This window comes from Marmota monax, unplaced genomic scaffold (genome assembly GCF_021218885.2).
Source record: "Marmota monax isolate L192 unplaced genomic scaffold, Marmota_monax_Labrador192_F-V1.1 WCK01_AAM20220418_F8-fsc00127, whole genome shotgun sequence".
Classification (NCBI taxonomy): domain Eukaryota; kingdom Metazoa; phylum Chordata; class Mammalia; order Rodentia; family Sciuridae; genus Marmota; species Marmota monax.
The window spans coordinates 4667884-4688352 of record NW_026692894.1 but is presented as its reverse complement, the minus strand read 5'-3'; the positions used below and the strand labels follow the sequence as shown (position 1 = coordinate 4688352).

At 42.6% G+C, this 20469-nt stretch overlaps 1 protein-coding gene across 2 annotated transcripts in view; it reads left to right on the top strand.

The window, feature by feature from the left end:
- The window catches only part of Cmtr1 (cap methyltransferase 1), a 48796-nt gene that overhangs the window by 25515 nt on the left and 2812 nt on the right, over window positions 1-20469 (top strand). For both annotated transcript variants that reach the window (XM_046450637.2, XM_046450636.2), the window contains exons 10-21: window positions 250-368; window positions 2515-2611; window positions 2939-3071; window positions 3784-3963; window positions 13396-13452; window positions 14151-14208; window positions 15170-15238; window positions 16210-16341; window positions 17223-17345; window positions 17850-17941; window positions 18593-18661; window positions 19614-19661. In XM_046450637.2, coding sequence (XP_046306593.1) covers window positions 250-368; window positions 2515-2611; window positions 2939-3071; window positions 3784-3963; window positions 13396-13452; window positions 14151-14208; window positions 15170-15238; window positions 16210-16341; window positions 17223-17345; window positions 17850-17941; window positions 18593-18661; window positions 19614-19661 — 1177 coding nt within the window. The remainder of the gene's footprint in view (window positions 1-249; window positions 369-2514; window positions 2612-2938; window positions 3072-3783; window positions 3964-13395; window positions 13453-14150; window positions 14209-15169; window positions 15239-16209; window positions 16342-17222; window positions 17346-17849; window positions 17942-18592; window positions 18662-19613; window positions 19662-20469) is intronic.

Sequence of the window (20469 nt, the reverse complement as noted above, 5' to 3'; positions counted from 1 at the left end):
GGTATTGAAGAGGAAGGGCCTCTGTTTCATATGATGACTCTTGGCTGGACAGCTACTTTTGCACTCTGGTTAATTATAGCAGAGACTAGGTCTTCCTCCTGGTCCATCATTGTAAGGCAACTTTGCAGGATAGGCCCTGGGTCTCAAGACTCACCTGGTACCTGTGCTCACTGTCCCAGAGAGCTCATATCCCAGCTTGTAGAATGTCCCAGGGCAGATGAACTCATTGTGACTCTTGTGTCCTGCCAGGTGAGGGTGGGATTGATGGAGATGGAGATATCACCCGCCCAGAGAACATCAGTGCTTTTCGGAATTTTGTCCTGGATAACACAGATCGCAAGGGTGTGCACTTTCTGATGGCTGATGGGGTAGGTGGCCTTCTCTTCATAGAGTGATCCATTAAAGGTTTGTTAATTTAGAGACAGTTTGACAATTGTTGTTTTGTTTGGTCCTTAAGCTGCTGCCAGAGGTGGTAAGTGCTAGCTCGTTATCCAGATACGAGGGGTGTGCATTTTTATTTCTTCTGTATATATTGTCCATGATTTTGTGAAGATTGTTAATGTGGATATGTATACTTGGAGAAAGGTAGAACATCCCATCTCATTTTGTTTAGAAACCTTGATTGGCTGTGAGACCTGGTAAGAAAAAAATCAACTGAATGGGAAGCATGCTGCCATCCTTTGTCACCTTGGTGTTGCTCCTGGTGGAGGCTTCCTATATGTGGCCACTCCTGAGCCTCTCATAAGCTGATACCTGCTATCCTATCCTAAGACCATGGAGCTTCTTATTAGGACTCACAGAGCATTCCGTTTCCCATCTTGTGGTTAACCAGTGACTAGACATATAACTAAAGGCAGCCACTCAGAAGAATCCATGGAAGCTCTGTCAGTGGCTAGGCTAAAGTGAATATTCAAGGGGCTTTGTCAGTGGACATCTGCCTGATGGTGAGAGCACACCTTTCTTCAGCAGAAGTCTCACCCAGTGACCCAACACCAGATGTAGTTCTTTCTGGAGTGAGCCATCACTTACTCTGAGGAAGGATAGACACAGTGGCAGTTGCTCCAAAACATGGCTAGAGTTGATAAGAAGCTCTATAGCTCTTGGGGCGCCTCTCGAGCAGTACCTCTGCAGGAGGTGAGGTGGGAAATGAAGGAAGGAAGGCAGGGTGTCAGTAAGAGATCTGAAGATGCCTTGGCTCTCCAAAACATCATGCATAGCAGGGAATAGTGGATAGATGGGACTTGGGCTAGTAGGGTGGGGGGCATTTGTGGGGTCTGATAGTGCTCATGAGGCAACCATTGTGGTGTGATAACTGGAATTTTTTTTTAATTGACCCTATAAATAGGCCTGCCCCACCCCCTTTTGGTGGTGGTGCTAGGGATCAAACCCAGGGCCTTGCACTTGCTAGGTGAGCACCGTACCACTGAAGGATACCCCCAGCCCAACAGGAATGCATTTTGAGAAGCATCTATAAGACTAGATGACATTGCTAAACATTTTTTATTCTGATTCATTTAGCTGTTGCTTTTGTAGGACTGAGCCAGGGACACAACATCTGGTTGGAGCCAGCTTAATGGAGGCCAGCCTCTTTTTTGTTTTTTCTAATTGTAAAAAAACAGCTAAAATAAAATATGTCATTTAACCATTTTTAAGTCTACAGTTCAGTAGTATTAAGTATTTTCATACTGTTGTGCAACAGATATCCAGAACATTTTCATTTTGCAAAACCGAAACTCTGTACCCATTAAACAACTATCTTTTCCCCTCTCTCCCCATCCCTTGGCCTTTGTTACTTATAAGTGGGCTTGGGGTCTTGGCTCCCTACTCTGGAATCTCACAAGGAACTTTTTCTTTTTGAGAAAGTTTCCTTAGCCAGAGAGTGCTAGCTGGAGGGAAGAAGCTCCATGGTTTTAGGATAGGATAGCAGGTATTGTCAGCAAGTCCTTGGGGGAGAGGGAGAGAGAGAGAGAGAGAGAGAGAGAGAGGGAGGGAGAGAGAGAAAGAGAGAAAGAGTATCACTGTGACTAAGAATTATGCTAACCTTTATCCCTTTATCCTTTTACTAGACCAGGGTCTGTTCAATGGTCGGTACAGTAGCTCAATGAGCCCAAGCAGAGTATTCTGGTGATATTTACTCCCTGGATCTTATTAGGACTCACAGGGCATTCCGTTTCCCATCTTGTGGTTAACCATGACTAGCTAATATTTTGCCTCTGTTCTGCCTTACTCTTCCCTGGATTCCCATGTGGGTTTAGAAATTTTCCATTTCCTTGGGAAAACAGACTTGGTCCTGTCCTTTGGGAGTGATAGGGCAGGAAAGTGATACTGGTTCAGTAGTCAGGCCTGGGTCCCAGTACTCGGTGCCCTTGCCAGAAGAATTTAAATGCCGAGCTGTATCTTTATCAGTCAGATGGTGAAGATCAGTGAAAACACAGTCTCTGTGAAGATGAGGTAGGATGATGTTCTCAGTACTGGTTGTCTCTTCCCACCCTGATCCCTGTGCTTTCATTTCAGGGTTTCTCAGTGGAGGGGCAAGAGAACCTGCAGGAGATCCTCAGCAAGCAACTGCTGCTGTGTCAGTTCCTCATGGCGCTATCTGTTGTCCGGACAGGTGACTTATTCAGCTGTCTCCTCACCCCAGCACTCACTAAAGCATTTACAGGGTTTGGTTGGGAAGTTTAAAAAAAGAAAAAACATAACAGAAAACTTTTTTATCAGGTGACAGGTAGCTAAATGATGAATTTAGGGAAGAAAAGACAATAGAATTCTCAAAGTCCCCTCTAATACTGACTTTTCCATAAATTGCCTCTGACTTTTAGTGGTCCCAGGTACTTAGTCATCTGAGTCATTTCTTAGTCATCTTGATTGCCTGTAGCTACCTCACCTATCTCCTCAGAGAGACACATTGACTGCCACTGGTGTGTTCTTTCTGTTTTAGGAGGCCACTTCATTTGCAAAACCTTTGACCTCTTCACACCATTCAGTGTGGGACTCATTTACCTGCTCTACTGCTGCTTTGAACGAGTGTGTCTCTTCAAACCCATTACCAGCCGTCCTGCCAACTCAGAGCGGTGAGCCTTCTTCTGACTTGGCTAAAAGTCAGAACAGCAAATGCTGGTGCATCTCTCTGGCAGGACCCCTCAAGCTATGTTAAAACTTTGACTTTAGAGAAATGACTAGCACTATGAGGAGCCAGGATTCTTAGACCCAAGGAGTCCTGAGCTGTGCTAGTTCAGCCTCTGCCTCCTTCTCCACAAGTCTTATTCTCCATGCATATTTGAGAACTTCTTGGCTTGGTCTATGAGAGGGGACCAATACTAGGGACACTTGAAAAGGGATGTAAGCTGGGAAGAGGCAAGAGGCTGCCAACCGCAGGCTCTGCTGGCATCTCAGGTGGGACATAGTGCCCCCACATGAGGGAAAGCAAACACAGCCAGTCACAATAATGAGGTAACTTGTTGAAAATACACATTTCTAGGCCCTGTCCTTGGAGAGTCTCATTCATTAGGTCTGTAATTTGGCAGACTCTAGAGGTGATGGCCATGCATCCTGTCTGCTGCAGGGCAGTTGGGAATACCACCATAGAGATGGAAATACAGCCTTATACAAAAGGGAAGGATCTGAGGTGAACATTGGCACACAGAGTCTGTGCTGTTCTTTGATCATAGACTTAAGGTTGAACAGGGAAGCTGTTTAACTTTGTGACTCTCTGAGAGTTTTAGGGGAAAGGAATGTGTGGGAGGAAGCCCTTGCTCAGTGAAGTGACAGAGTGTCTTCTGCCAGGTATGTTGTGTGCAAGGGCCTGAAAGTGGGCATAGATGAAGTGCGGGATTACCTCTTCTCGGTGAATATTAAACTCAACCAGCTGCGGAACACTGATTCTGACGTCAACCTTGTGGTCCCTTTGACGGTGATCAAGGGAGACCATGAATTTACTGACTACATGATCCGGTCTAATGAGAGGTAAGCCAGCGGTTGTTTTTGCTACTAGCACTGGGGTCTTAAGGAACACCAGAGAATGAAGGGCTGATGACGTGCCCTTGGTAGCTCCTTGTCATCTGGGTCTGCTCTGCTGGGTACTGTAGGATTTTGATTACCTTGAGGATCCTTGTTCTCTTCCCAAGTCATGTCCCAAGGGTGGTGGGTGGGTACATGTCTGGTGTAGGCCTGCCTGCCGGAGCCTGCGCCTGGTAGAGAACCTAGCAGAAAGCAGCCTCTTTTATTAGTAAAAGACCATCATGTTTGCATTGAGAAGTTCCCTGCGTGGAGGCAGGAGCTGGGTGGAAAGCAGGTGTACAGAATGCTTTGGAAATGCCAGACTTTGTCCAGTTCATGAGTTCCATATGTGTGTGGTCTGAATTTTTTTTTAAACCTCCTTTAATTATCCTTAATTCTCCCTGCTTTCTGTCAGAGGTAATAATTTAAGATTGTGATAGTTGGCTCAGTTCTCTGAGTGGACAGGCCTTATAAAAAACTTTTTTGAGGTAGGTTGGAGGATTATATAATAGCAGCGATTCAGTAGAAAGTGCTCTCCTGGGGGACTAACAGGTGTTGGAAAGTGTCAGATCCCACGTCTCCCAGAGAAGATAGGTATAGACGGCCCTGGAGAGTCATAGAGGGAAGGAAGTCTTTATCCTGCTCTTTGTTATTTCTTGAGCATCACCCTGTATTTTAACTCTCCACAGTCCCACATAAGCCCTTTCATTTTGGTAGTAATGCTAGTCACCCCAGTAGAGTAGACACTCAACTTTAGGATGCGATAGATGAGGAAACAGACCCAGGAAGTCAGGGAAGTAGCGTTCTGTAATACTCTGGGGCTCTGTAACACTTTTTTCCCCCTAAATCATGTTGCCATCTGCTTCTAATAGTGTTTAAGCAACCCTGTAACCAACCACTTTTCTTTTTTTTAATTTGAGATATAATTTTATAATTGAAATGCAGATTTTAAGTGGACACTTCTATCAATTTTGAAAGATGCACACATGTAGTCTACATCCCTATTAAGATAATATTTCTGTTGCCTTCTGAGTTGAATCCAAACTCAACATCTCTTCTGATTTTTATCACCATAGGTTAGTTTTGTCTGTTCTACAACTTTGAATAAATTGAATCATAGAATATTCACTTGTGTCTGGTTTTTTTTTCCTCATCTTAATGTTTTTGAGATACATTCACATGTTAATTTCTTTTTATTGCTGAGTAATATTCTAATATGTGGATATACATAATTCATTCTTCTGTAGTTGGTTTACTTGAGATATTTCCAGTTGGGGGCCATTATGAATGTAGCTCTACAAACATTCTTATACAAGGCTTTTGAGGGACAAATGTTTTCATTTCTCTTGGATAAATGCCCAAGAGTAGAAATTCTGAGATTACAGGGTAGATTTTTAAATGCCATGTAGTTTTCTAATATGGCTGTACTGATTTATGCTCCTTCCAGCAATGTCTGAAGTTCTGTTTGTTCTGCAACCTTGTCAGTATTTGGTATTGTCAGCCTTTTTTATTTTAACCATTCTAGTGGGTGTTGTGTTATGTCATTGTGATGAATGAGGTTGAGTCCTTTTTCATGTGCCTTTTATGTGTATGTGCTGAGGATGGAACATAGGGCCCTGAGCATTCTAGGCAAGCACTGTGAGCTATACCCTAGCCCCTCTTTTCAACATTTTTAAAAATGGATGTCTTTAAGTTGTAGGATTAATTATGTATTTTGGGTACAGGTACTGTGTCAAATATGTGTGTGGTAAATATATTGCTTGCCCCCTTTTTGGTACCTGAGGTTGAACCCAGGGGCTCTACCCTGAGCCACACCCCATCTTATTTTATTTTTTTGACATCATCTTGCTGAATTGCCCAGTCTAGCCTCACACTTATTCCTCCTGCCTCAGCTCCCTTGTGCCTTTGTTCCTGGCTAGTTTGCCTATTAATTGTCTCTCTCTCTCTCTCTTTTTTCTTTGTGCTAGGGATTGAACCCAGAGTTGCTTTACCACTGAGCCATATCCCTAGCCCTTTTTATTTTTTATTTTGAGACAGTGTCTTGCTAAGTTACCCAGGCTGGCCTTGAATTTGCAATCCTCCTGCCTCATCCTCCCCAGTTCCTGGAATTATAGGCAGGTACCACACTGTGCCTGGATACTTATTCATTTTCTGAATGTTATCTTTTTAAAAGCAGATATTTAATTCTTTTTTAGTTTTCTGAGTATTTTTTTTATTGTGGAAAATATATATAACATAAAATGAAATTAAAATTGTGGTGCAGCCATCACCACTATACATTTCTAGAATATTTTCATCATCTTAAACAGCAGCTCTGTATCCATTAAATAAAAACCCCTATTTTTCCCTTCTTCCAGCCCCTGGTAACCACTATTACACTTCCTGTGTTTGCGAAGTTGCCTATTCTAGGTATCTCATTTAATAGATTCATACAATATTTATCCTTTTGTTTCTGATTTATTTTATTTTGCATAATGTTTTCAAGATTCATCATGTTGCAGAATTCACCATGTGGCAGAATTTTACTCCTTTTTATATGATATACATTTTCTCTATCCTTCTGTTGATAGACATTGGGGCTGTTACCACCTTTTAGCTGCTATGCATAATAGCACTATTCATTTATTTATATGCTGTGCTGAGAATCGAACCCAGTGCCTCACACATGCTAGGCAAGGCGCTCTACCACTGAGCACAACTGCAGCCCCATATTTTGCATAGTAGCACTATGCCAGTATCTATTTGAGTTGCTGCTTTCAGTTCTTTTGAGATTCACGTGTAAGTGGAATTGACCCCCTCTCTTTGGTGGATCATAAGGTGTTTGTTTGTTTGTTTGTTTTGAGGAACTGCCATACTCTTTTCTACGATGGCTACACCAATTTACATTTCCATTAGCAGTTTATGAAGGCTACAATTTCTTCATACCCTTACCAGTACTGTTATTTTCCATTTTTCTGATAATAGACTTCTTAATATATGTGCAGTGGTATCTAAGTGATTGATTTGCATTTTCCTAATAACTAGTGTTGTTTGAGTGTTTTTTTCATGTGTTATGGACCATTTGAGTATCTTTTTTAGAGAAATGTCTATTCACACCTTTCCCATTTTTAAAATTGGGTTTTTATTGTTCTTTATATATTCTGGATATTAATCTTTTATCATACTTTATTTGAAAATATTATCTCCCATTCTGTGGTTTATTTGTTCACTCTACTGCTTGTTTTTTGATACACAGAAGTTTTTAATACTAATGCTGCTCAGGTTGCCTATTTTTTTCTTTAATTACTATATACAGGAAATCATTGCTAAATTCAATGTCATGAAGCTTTTTGCCTCTGTTTTCTTGTCAGAGTTTTATAGTTTTAGCCCATTATAAACAAAGGTCTTTAGGCCATTTTTTATGTAGCATTAGATAAGTGTCCAGCTTCCTTCTTTTGAATGTGGATATCCAGTTTCCCCAGCACCATTTCTTGAAAACACTGTCCTTTCCCTATTTAATGGTCTTGTCAAAAATCTTTTAACTATATGTGTGAGAATTTATTTCTAGACCCTGTTCCAAGCATCTATCTTTATTCCAATATTATAATGTTTTAATGAGCTTTGTAGTAGTTTTAAAATCAGGACATGTGTATCCTCCAAATTTGCTTGTCATTTTCAAGATTTTTTTAGCTGCTTAGTGTCCCTTGAAATTATATATGATCTCCCCCCCCCCCCCCCCTTTTTTTTTTTTTTTTTAATGGTGCTGGGGACCAAACTCAGGGCCTCAAGTGTATGCTGGCTGGCAAGTGCTCTACCACTGCTACATTATCAGCACCTCCCCACCCTTTTTTGAGACGGAGTCTTCTTATGTTACTCAGGTTGGTTTCCCAACCCCTTGGCTCAAGAGGTCCTCTTCCTTCAGCTTCCTGAAGAGCTGGGATTGTAGGCACGTGTCGTTACTCCTGGTTCTATATGAATTTTAGGATGGGATATTCTTTTTCTGCAAAAACTGCCATTAGGATTTTAATAGGAATTGCATTGAATCTGTAGGTTATTTTTGGGTAGTATTGCCATCTTAATGGTAATACGTCTTCCAATCCATTAACATGGGATGTTTCCAATTATTTATGTCTTCTTTCTTTTGGCAGTGTTTTGTTGTTTTCAGTGAACAGGTCTTTACATCCTTAATTTATTCCTAAGTATTTTATTCTTTTTGATACTATTATATGTTGAATTGTTTTCTTAATTACCTTTTGGGATTATTCATTGTTAATATGTAGAAGTGACTGATTTTTGTGTGTTGATGTTGTATCTTGAAAGTTCCCTGAAATCACTTATTACTTATAACAGCTGTATGTGTATATGTGTGTAATCTTTAGAGTTTTCTATTTTAAGATCTTGTCATCTGTGAAGTAAGATAATTTTACTTCTTGTTTTCTAACGCGGATATCTAAAAGTTTAAAATCTTGAAGATGAAATATAATTTACCAATTTTTCTTTTGGTAATGATTTGTTTTCTCTCTAAAAATGTCTGCCTTCACAAGACACGAAAATAATATCCTATTTTCATGCAGACTTTTTTCTTTTATCCTTTATGTTTGTGGTATATCTAAAATTAATTTTTGTGTATTATATGATACAGGGGTCAAGTGTCTTTTTTTTTTCTTATAGATATACAGTTGTCCACTAATTGTTGAAAATACTTACTTTTTCCCATTTTTTAAAAATATTTTTTCCCTTGTTTGTTGATAGATCTTTATTTTGTTTATTTATATGGGGTGCTGAGAATCTAACCCATTGCCTCACACATGCAAGGCAAGTGCATTACTGCTGAGCCACAGTCCCAGCCCTCCCATTAATTTAAAAAAAAATTCTTATCTTCTTATAAATTTTATTCTTTTCATAAATTATTTGTATACATGTGACTTCAGGTCTCTCTGTTCCTTTCCATTAATTTATCCTTTTGTTAGTACCATACATACCTTGACAAAAGAAATCTCACAAATAGTATGTTTCCCAGCTTTGTTCTTTTTTTTTTCCCAAGATTATTTTGGCTATGTGTTTACATATAAGTTTTAGAATCAGCTTTTTAATTTATTCAAAAAGCCTTAGCAGTCTTTTTTAGTTTTCAATATAGAGGTTTTTACAAAATCTTTTGTTGTTTATTCCCAAGGATATTATTTTAAATGACTTTTTAAAAATTTTATCTTCCAATTATTTATTTATTTATTTAGAGAGAGTTTATTTTTCAGTTTTTTTCGGCAGACACAACATCTTTGTATGTGGTGCTGAGGATCGAACCAGGGCCGCACGCATGCCAGGCGAGCGCACTACTGCTTGAGCCACATCCCCAGCCCCTCATCTTCCAATTATTGATGCTAGTTTTTTTGTACATTAACTGCATCCTGTGAGAATCTACTTAATAGTGCTAGATATAGTTCTTAAGATATTTTTATTTACAAAATCATGTCTTCAGCCGGGCATGGTGGCGCACGTTTGTAATCCCAGTGGCTCAGGAGGCTGAGGAAGGAGGATTGTGAGTTCAAAGCCAGCCTCAGCAATGGTGAAGTGCTTAGCAACTCGTGAGACCCTGTCTCTAAATAAAATTCAAAATAGAGCTGGGGATGTGGCTCAGTGGTTGAGAGTGCCCCTGAGTTCAATCCCTAGTACTAAAAAAAAAAAAAAAGATATTTTTTTCTCCTTTCCAATTTGTATGCTTTTTATTTTTTTTCTTGTCTTATCTCACTAACTAGTTCCTCCAGTGTGATAAAGAATGGAAGTGGTAAGAGCACATTTTTCCTTGCTTTGGTCCAGAAAGTGTTTAACATCGTTCTGTATGATGTTAGCTGTATGTTTGTATAGATTCTGATGGTTATCAACAGACTGAACCTAATTAATCAGTGAACTTGAGGACAGACAGGTCAACAGAAACCCAAACTGAAACACAAAGAAAAAAGTAAGGAGGAAAAAAAGAAAAAAAAAAAAGGTCGTCATTAGGTTGACAAATTTTTCTTCTATTTCTAGTTTGCTGAGAGTTTTTCACCATGGGTGAATGTTTAATTTTGTCAAATACTTGTTCTTTATTTGAAGAAATTATTACAGGATATTTCTTATTTGTTCTGGTAATACATTTAATTACATTGAGTGACTTCAAAATGGTTAAAAAAGTCTTGCATTTTGGGATAAACTCTAGTTGATCGTGATGTATTACTACTTTTATATATTTCTATATTTGATATATTAATATTTTATTCATGAGAGAAAAATCCCTAATTCTGTATTCTTTTAAGTCCTTGCTTGTTTTTAGTGTCAGGGTTTTGTTAAGTCTTTTTTCCTCCCCCCACATTTTTTTATTGGTGCAGTATAGTTGTAAATAATGATGGGATTTGTTGTTACATATTCGTACATGCGCACAGTATGACAATATAATTTGGCCTATGTCACTCCCCAGCACTTCCCCCCTCTATGTTAGTTTTTTAACATGACTTTAGAAATGATTCCTCTTTTTGTATTTTCTGGAATAATTTATGTAACATTGGTTATTTCTTTTTTTTAAAAAAAAATCTATTGATAAGATTAACTTGTGGAGCTATTTGAGTTTGCTTTATGGGAAATTTCAAAACTCATTCTTTAATAGATATATGTTTTTTCAGATTCTTTGGGTTTTTTTAAGGGTTGTTTTTCCAATAAATTTGTTTTTAAATTTATTGTTCACTTCATTGAAGGTGTTGAATTTATTGGCATAGTTATTTATAATGTCACTTTATCCTTCAGTGTCTGTGGAACTCAGGGGTGCTTTACAATTGAGCTACATCCCTAGCCCTTTTTATTTTTTATTTTGAGACCAGGTCTCATTAAATTGCTGAGGCTGGCTTGGAACTTGTGATCCACTTGCCTCCACCTGCTGAGTAGCTTGTTTTATAGGCTTGTGCCCCTACCCCTGGCTACTCCCTGAAGTTTTGTCAGTGTTTACTTCAGTTGTTTAGGAGCTTTGTTATTAGGCACATGCATCGTGAAGATTGTCTTGTCCTCTTGATTAGTTGAATTTTTGTCATTATAAAGTATTTATCCTTAGTAATACTCTTTGAGTTATCTTTGCTATTAATGTAGCTTCATAAGCCTTTATAGCTTAGTGCTTGCATGGTGTTTTTCTGTCCTTCTGTTTTCTGTCTTTGTTTTCATGATTAAATGTATTTCTTGGGAAAAGCATATGTTTGGGTCTTACCTTTTTGTCCAGTCTGACCTGTATAAAAATCTCTGCCTTTTAATTGGAATAGTTAAACTTTTACATTGAGTGTAATTATTGATATGTTTGAGTTTAAATCCCCCATCTTGGTTGTTTGGTTTCTTTTTACCCTATTTGCTCTTGTTCCTCTGTTCTTTTCTTCTTTCCTTTTTGGGGAGAATAATTTAGTATTTTTAGTACTCCTTTTTATTTCTTTGATTTTTTTATATGCCTTTTTGTGTTATGTGTTAGTTGTTGCTCTAGAGATTATAATATGCATTTTTAATTTATCATAGCCTCCCTTCCAAAAATATTCTGCTGCAGTGTAAGAACTTTATAATAGTATATATGCAATTACTGTCCTGCCACCTTTGTGTTCTTGTTTTTATATAAACTCAATTTTATATCATTAGTTTTACTTTAAATTATTTGTGCTTTAAAGATATATGCACATACACATATTATTTCTTTTAATGTTCTTGGTATTTACTGACATATTTAGCCTCTCTGGTATTCTTCATGCCTTCTTGGAGAACCAGATTTATATTTCAAATAATTATCTTTGAGCCTATTTTTGTAGTTCAAGCCTGCTATAGACTAATTCTTTCAGCTTTTGTCTATTTAAAAATGTATTTTTTCCCTTTCATTTTGAAGGATATTTGCATTGGATATGGAATTTGAAGTTGATCATTTTTTTTTCTTTCAGCACTTTAAACATATTATTCCATTTTTTGTCCTCTGTGTTTCTGATGAGAAGTCAGCCATTATTCTCTGCATGTCATGTGTCTGTTTTCCTGTGGCTGCTTTCAAGAGTTTCCCTTTTTTAGCAGGTTGGCCCTGCTACATCCTTCTGTGATTTTCTTTGTATTTATTTGGAATTGAGTGACCTTGGATCTGTGGATTGATTTCATTCCATATGGAAATTTCTTGGTCATTATCTTGTCAGTATTTTTTTTATCCTTCTTTTTCCTCTGCTTCTGGGATTCCAGTTATATTTATGTTAATCAGAGTGTTATTGCCCTTAGACCTCAGATGGCCTGTTTTGTTTTTTTTTCTTCCAACTTTTTTCTTTGGGTTTCAGTTTGGTTTCTGTTGACCTATCTGTCCTCAAGTTCACTGATTAATTAGGTTTAGTCTTCTGATAACCATCAAAATAATTGTTCTTTTTTTTCATTTTTCAAAAATTTATTTGCCTTTGGGCTGGGGTTGTGGCTCAGTGTTAGAATGCTTGCCTAGCATATGTGAGGCACTGGCTTCGATTTGCAGCACCACATAAAAATGAATAAATAAAATAATGGTATTGTGTCCATCAACGACTAAAAAATTTTTTAAAAATTTATTTGCCTTTCCAATATATAGTTTCTATATCTTTGCTAAAATTCTCCATCCTCTCTATTAATGTTGTCTACCCTTCCACTAGATCTTTTAGTATGTTTATTAGTTAAAGACCCTTCCTGACAGTTCCAACATTCAGGCCACCCCTGGGTCTTGTTCTGTTGAACTGTTTTCCCTCTTATCAGTGGGTCACACTTCTTGCTTCATCATTTACCTGATGATTATTTATTAAATACCAGATATTGGCTGGGTATGGTGATGCATGCCTATAATCCCAGTGACTTCGGAGGTTGAGGAAGGAAGATCTTGAGTTCGAGGCCAGCCTCCGCAAGTTAGTGAGATCCTCAGCAACTTAGTGAGACCCTGTCTGAAAATAAAAAATGAAAAAAAAAAAAAAAAAAACTGGATGCAGCTCCGTGGTAAAGTGCTCCTGAGTTCAATCTCTAGTACAAGTAAATACCAGGTATTGTGTGTTAGGAACAGTGGAGTCTAAAGTAAAAAGGGTCACTGTCCGTGTAGATGGATTGTCAGTGTGGTCTGTAATTTAACTGGGTCTGGGCTTTGTTGTTGCTTTATTTAGAATAAGTTCACCACTACTTTCAAATTCTTCAAGGGTAGCATGAGGACCTTCCTTTTAGCAGGACTTGGGAGCTAAGTGTCTGGAGGATTTGACTAGTTCTGCTCTGCTCTCAGCTTCAGTGGGCCCATGTGACTGCACCTAGTGTGGGGGGTGGTTCTCTCAACTCTCTGATCCCTTTACAAAAACAGATGGCCACTGCTTTGGCTCAACTTCTCTGTGCATATGTCACTTGGCTGTCTTCTGGTGATCCTTCTGACATCAATTTTTTCCCCTCTCCTAGTCACTGTAGTCTGCAGATCAAAGCTCTGGCCAAAATCCATGCCTTCGTTCAAGACACGTGAGTGTTGCACACTTTTTAGAATTTACCTATTTCAAGGGAAGATTTTGCTTTGCTCCTCCCCCCATGCTGTTTGTTTATTTAATTTTAATAATCATTTAAAAACATATTTGTATCTCATATTCTGCCCTGGTCTCTAAAGGATGCCAGAGAAGCATAAGGTGTGAATTTTGTTCTCCCAGACTCAATGTGTGTTAGTATAAGGAAGTTAACCACACTGCCCCAGAGGCTGTGGAGGGCACGGCACAGAACACACAGTGTTTGGGTATAAGTGCAGAGAGTAAGACCACAAGGAGAGCGAGGGCTGGGCAGGGAAAACCTCTGGTGGAAGTAAATGTGGGTTAATTCAACTTTGTGGGATGTCAGCATAGTGACATTTGCCAGGATAGCATTCATGTGGCCTGTGTCAGGAGGGGAACCAGAATGTGCTGATAGGTGTTTGGAAGAAGGGTGTGTGGGGAACCCTGGCATCCAGGTGGTCATGAGGACAGTCTCCTTCCTTCCCTGGTGGTAGGAAGGGGAAGTGGTCCCGTTCTGGGAACCTGAGCTCCTGTCTTCAGGAGGAGAGTGAGGTGAGCGCACCCTGGACTAATGGAGTGTCCTCACTCGTGTACACCTCCCTCCTGGCAGTTTAGAGGTGCACAAGGGCTGCACTGCTGTGCCAAGGTTTTAATCACTTGCTGGCTTTGTTTCCCTAGGACCCTGAGTGAGCCTCGACAGGCAGAGATCCGAAAAGATTGCCTCCGACTCTGGGGGGTAAGCTTCTCCCCCAGCCCATTGTCACTTGGGGCGGGGACACTATAGAGGACAATGGGAACGTCACCTTTAGGGCCTCCCTTAACTGGAAAGTGTCTTCTACCCTCAGCATTCCATGGCTGGCCATCTTGGCACTGCTGGAAGTTGTTTACTAGGCCCTTTAACTTTAATTTGTCCCTACAGCTGGGACAGAGGAATGGGGTGCTGGTTGTGGTGGTACATGCCTGCAATCCCTGCGGCTCAGGAGTTTGAGGCAGGAGGATCGTGAGTTCAAAACCAGACACAGCAATTTAGTGAGGCTCTAAGCAACTTAGTGAGACCCTGTCTCAAAAAATGGAAAAATAAGACTGGCGCCATGGTGCATGCCTGTAATCCCAGCAGCTCGGGAGGCTGAGGCAGGACGATTGTGAGTTCAAAGCCAACCTCAGCAACAACGAGGCACTAAGCAACTCAGTGAGACCCTGTCTCTAAGTAACAAAAAGGGGCTGGGAATGTGCCCCAGTTGAGTAAGCCCTGCTGGGTTCAATCCCCGGTACAAAAAAAAAAATGTGTGTGTGTGTATACACACACACACACACACACACACAGGCTGGGCATATGGTTCAGTGGTTAAATACCCCTGGGTTCAATCCCTGGTACCCCTCCCCACCTCACCCCCCCAAAAGAAAAGAAAAATAAAGGATGGCACAGTGGGTAGACAGGTTTCATTTTGTGCCGGTAGCCCTGTGTAGCAACACTGACCAACAGAGCCCCAGAGAAGAGGAAGTGGCTTTCGGGTTGTGCCACTGCAGGTCTGAAGGAGAGCAGTGATTCTCCGCTTTGCCTCTTGCCCACTCTTTCCTTACACCAGGTTTCCTTCCCCCCCAACCGCTCTGTACCTGCCGCTGGCCTGTGCAGTCACACACGGCCTTGGTCAACATGACAACTTGAAAAATCAAAGCCTTTTGCTTTCTCACTTCAGATCCCTGACCAGGCTAGAGTTGCTCCGTCTTCCTCAGACCCGAAATCTAAGTTCTTCGAGCTAATCCAGGTAAATCTGGTTTCTGTGATAGAAATAAAAAGCTGGAGGCCTTACTCTAGGTGTGGAAGGTGTCACCAAGGCCTCCTCCCTGGCCTCCAGAAGGCCTATGCAAGCACCACTTCTGGGCCTGAGGGACTGGACTGAACCTGATGGTGCAGAGCCTTTGGTGTAGGGTGTGGAGTTCCCCAGGAACATAGCAGGACAGCAAATTTCCAGTCTTGAGATGTGCTTGTACCCGGCATTCCTGCCGCCCAAAAGGTGATGCTGCCTGTCATGTCCTGGCAAGTCCAAGGTCCTGTGGCCTTTGCCTATAGAGGAGACATCCCCTAGGTGGGATGACCTTAGGCAGGGGAGCTGGGCAGAAAGCCAAGGTAGCTGCCAGAGAAGCCCACAGGGCTGGCCTCACTCCGGCTTGCCTAACCTGGTTCTGGTGAGCTGATTCTCAGTGTTCTTCTCTCTGGTTTTCCTACCACCCAACCTCTGGCTTTTCCTGCAGACTTCATTTAAATCTGGCCCAGATTGTGGGCCATTGTGCTGGTTTTATGGGGGTCACAAACGGGAGAGTGAGTTCAAGATGGCCCCAGAAGAATTATGTGTACATTTTTCTGAATGGGGTAGAGGGATGACTTCACTGCTCTCAAACCAACTGTGGAGAATCCTTGCTTTGTGTTATTGAAGGGATGGCTTTTATATTCTGGTGACATTTCCTTATAGCTCTGGTAAATCGATCTGTACTTGGGGACTTGGTGTTCTTTCCTTTCCCAGCGTCTTCTAATAGGTCCTAAAGGAACACTCCAGGCAGATGGAAATAGATCCCATTTAGTGCATGGTTAGGTAGAGAAGAAGGAGCAGGGGAGCATTTTTCTGAGAGCAAGTGCTTCCTGTCCCTTGCCTCTCCTAGCTTGCTCTAGCCCGTATGGGCACCAGTACTGTCCGTGCCTTCTCCAGCCCAGCACTGTTTTCTTGGTCTACGGCTACAGGGCACTGAGATCGACATCTTCAGCTACAAGCCCACGCTGCTTACCTCCAAAACCCTGGAGAAAATCCGCCCTGTGCTCGACTACCGCTGCATGGTGTCTGGCAGCCAGCAGAAGTTCCTCCTCGGCCTGGGGGTAAGTCTGCAGCTGGCTTCCTACCAGCTTGGGGTGGCAGCAATGCCCTCTGTCTGTGGGAGTGTGGACAGCTGCCAGCTACACTTGGTGCATGTTCTCTTGGCACCAAGGAGGTGTGGCTTTGGTCCTAGAAAAAGTATTTCTTAAAACTTTATTTCCTTTCTTCTTCTGAGTTCACCAAGTGTGGTTCATTGATTTTTGTCAGTTTTTTATTTGTTTCTTCGGCTCTGCCTTGCTAAAGGGCACAGTGCTGTTTCTCTTGGGATCAGGGTTTTCCATGCTGGCAGCATGGGCTGCAGGTTTGAGCCCATGTAGCTGGTCCTTTGCAGTAGCACCCCATTCCATGCCATTTCCTATTTTGCAAAGATATCCCTTTCCTTCCCTGGGCCCTCTGAGGCGGTATGAGGGGAAGGAAAGCCTTAGTGAGTTTTGCACCTGACTTAACTGGCTGAAGTCTGTGCTTTTTCTTTCAGTTCTGTCTTCCATGTAATTTGTGGAATTATATTTCAAATGATCCACTCATTCTTTTGTGTTCTCTCACATTTTGTCTTTTTCTCCTTTTACTTTCTCTCCTTTTCCTCTCCCCGGACCCCTGCATCAACATGCATCCAGCTGTATTTTCTTGAGAGTCACTAATCATGGACTAAGGTCATTTGAAGGTGCCCTGAGGCCACCCATTCCCAACCAGCAGGACTAAGTCCTATCTCCACCTGTCTTCCGTGGAGGCACCGGAGAACAAATATAATAATAAACTTCATCTCTACTAGACATTTTCTGACATTTTCCCACCCCATCGGCTTGTAGCTGGCAAGTAAAAGCCCTTTTGAGAACTAAATCTCTCATTCCTCATCTCCACACCTACCCTTGCTCTCTACCTATAGAAGTCCCAGATCTACACGTGGGATGGCCGTCAGTCAGACCGCTGGGTCAAGCTGGACCTGAAGACAGAGCTACCCCGGGATACTCTGCTTTCTGTTGAAATTGTGCATGAGCTCAAAGGAGAGGTCAGATATGATTCTGCTCATGTGTTGCCCTAGTGGCTTGGGGACTAGAATACCAGAGCCTGGCTCTTTGCCTTGGTTTAATTCAGTTACCTTGTATGGTGATTGACAGGGACCAAGTCTGGGGAAAGGTTTGGTAATTATTCCTTCTCTGGGAGCAGTTGCCCTAGACCATGAGAGGTTCAGGTAGGAATAGTCCCCGCATGTCAGAGAGACCTGGATCATCATTGTGTGCCCAGGGCCCTGATGAGCCTTCTGGGTGTTTTGTTTTTAACAGCTAATTTAGCTCTTGACCAGAAATCCCTTGGGAAAGAAGAGACCTGTCATTTCCTGGGAGCTTTGAGTAGCACCACCATAGGGATGACATTCAGAACCATTAATGGGAACAGTGGGCAAAGGATGAGAAGCTGGCCCTGGACTGTGTTTAAAGTCCTCCCTCCCCCAGCATAGGTGGAAGGCCCAACCATGTCACAGTGGGCAGAGTGGGCAGTGTACTTGTCCTTCTAGGGGAAGGCCCAGCGGAAGATTAGTGCCATCCACATCCTTGATGTCCTTGTGCTGAACGGCAGTGATGTTCGGGAACAGCACTTCAATCAGCGGTCTGACCTGGGCCCCAGGGTAGGGAGGGTGAGGGTGGGCCTGGGAAGCTCTCTGGGCAGCAGCCTCCTGAGGCTTGGCCCCTCACCCTGGCCTCTGCTTATGGATGTCCTGAGAATTTCCCTCTCCCGCTCACTGGCTGTCCCAAGGGCAGGGTAAGAAATTGGTCTTGGCACTTCAGAGTTTGGGCCTTGGTTGTCATTAATACTAGTATACTCTTGCCACAGCTGCTCAGATTAGGATGATGTTTGTGTTAAGGTTGAGCAAGAGGGGTGACCTTATGAGAAGAGGGAGGGTCCCCTCTGAAAAACACGTCTAGTGCTTGGGTGGTCCTGTTTAGGCTTGTGTCCTTGGTGTGGGGTGACAGGGTAGACATACAATAAAGATGACACTTGAAGTTCTAGTGGAGATGACTGAACACAGCTGAAGGCTCACTTGAGGAAAGCCGGCCAGGATGTAGTGAAATTAGAGGTCAGAATCCAGGCGGGGAGGGTAGGAGTGAGGACGGCAGTGGAAAGGGCAGGGTGGGCTTCTGGGGTACACTGATGCTTCCTATTGGCAGTTTGTATAGATTGGTGCTGTGACGTCACCCAGGGGCAGGGGTGTTGGCAGGGGTGGTCTGACTTGTCTCTGAGTGACTGTTTGGATTGTAGAATCCAGCTTGCTGAGAAATTTGTGAAGGCAGTTTCCAAGCCCAGTCGGCCTGACATGAACCCCATCAGGTAAGCAAGTGCTCCCCGTCCTGTCTAATCCTTCTCGGTTGCTTCTTCTGGTCACTGCCTGCTTCTCCATCCATTGAGGGACAGGAGGGCTCAGTGGAGAGGGCCAGGCCAAGTTGGTGCTAGAGATAAAACTTACCTTGATGAGTGATTTGTTGGGGAGTGCTGGGTAGGTGGCTATCAGCCCAGAGTGTTCCTTGTCCTGCCTGGCAGTGAGCCAACCTCCACAGGTAGATTCATTCTAGGGGTTAAGGTATCTCACTTAAGACACACTTGCTTCTGGAAGCGCTAACGCTGGAGGATCATGAATATTCTTTCAGGTAAGAAATGGATACTAAGACAATGGGAATTTTGAATATGAAGAGGATGGCTTGAGGAAGCAGGCCAGAGTTAGCTGTCAGGGGCAGAGGAGGAAAAGAATAATCAGGGAGAAGATAAAGAAAGACTTCCCCAGGTCTGAGGTTACTACCTGTAGGGCACTGCTGAGCCCTGCTCCACGGAGCTCCATGTCACTAGAGCCTGAGGTATCTATACCAAAACCAGTTTTATTCATATGAATGTGAATTTAGTTATTTAAGTCCAGTTTTAAGAATGCCTTTTGTAGATATCTGTGCTTCGAAGGGTTTGCTTGAAGTCTGGTGGCTGGGTCTCTGGGTACCTTACACAGTAGCAGTTCGAAGGCATGTGATTCCTGGCCTCTGGAATGCTGGAAGAGAACTTTGCCCCTCCCATCCTCCAGTGCCATAGCTGCACCCCCAGTTGCCTGGGGCAGACCTGAGGAGTTGCTTGGCAGCTTTGAATCCTAGGGTGCCCCGGGCGGGGTATCCTCATTCATGGTGAACTGAGTGGTTGCAGGGAGGGCCAAGGCAGAAGGCTAGGGCAGGCACAGCCTGCTGCTTTCTGGATGAGTATGTCCCCAGGAAGCCTCATCCTCTCCCTACCCCTCTACCTGCAGAGTGAAGGAGGTATACAGGCTGGAGGAGATGGAGAAGATTTTCCTCAGGTGAGTGACTCAACCCAGTGCAGTTTGGGATTTAAGTCAAGTTGAGGATTCCTTTTTTTTTTTTGTAGAGACAGGTTGTGGGTAGGGTGCAGAGGTAGTGATGCTCCCACCCCCTCCTCAGGGCCTCTGTGTGGCTCTGCTGCAGCCTATAACCCCCCCCCCCCCCAGCTGACTCAGCACCCTGTCAGGAGGGGAGCAGGGCAGACATGTGTCAGGCAGAAATATGGGCTCATTGATGCTGTAATAGTTACGATTGTTCCTGCAAGGGGCAGAGCAGCAAGCTGCTGGGAACACTATAAATCCCAGCTCCTAGTGCTGAGAGAGACTGAGCCTGGAGGGGACCAAGGGGGCATAAACGCTTCCTCATATTCTTCACGGTGTGTGGGGTGCATGGCGCTTGCAGATCTGATTCTCAGTATGGGAGTGAGGCTGGCTCTCAGTGCTCTCTGGGAGGTGGTTACTGTTAACTCTCTAGTGGCCACAGTGATGACATGGGTGGAGGGCTGAAGACTCTGGCACCCACAGTCTCAGATCTCAGTCTTATTGCTATCACCATGGAGGTAACCACCCCTCAGTAGTGGTGGCCTGGCAGGGTCATTTGTCACTCCCGTGTTTCTGTTGCTTGAGATCTAAACCTAGCACTACCAATATCACTGTGTGCTTGGAGCAGTTCTTTTAAGGCGCCGTGCCTCAGTTTCTTTTTAGGTGGAAGCAGCATAGAATGCAATGAATGACTGATGTTAGCCAGAGACTAACGGTATGGCTTTCTGTCTCACACACTCACATCTGTTTGTACACTTATTTGGAA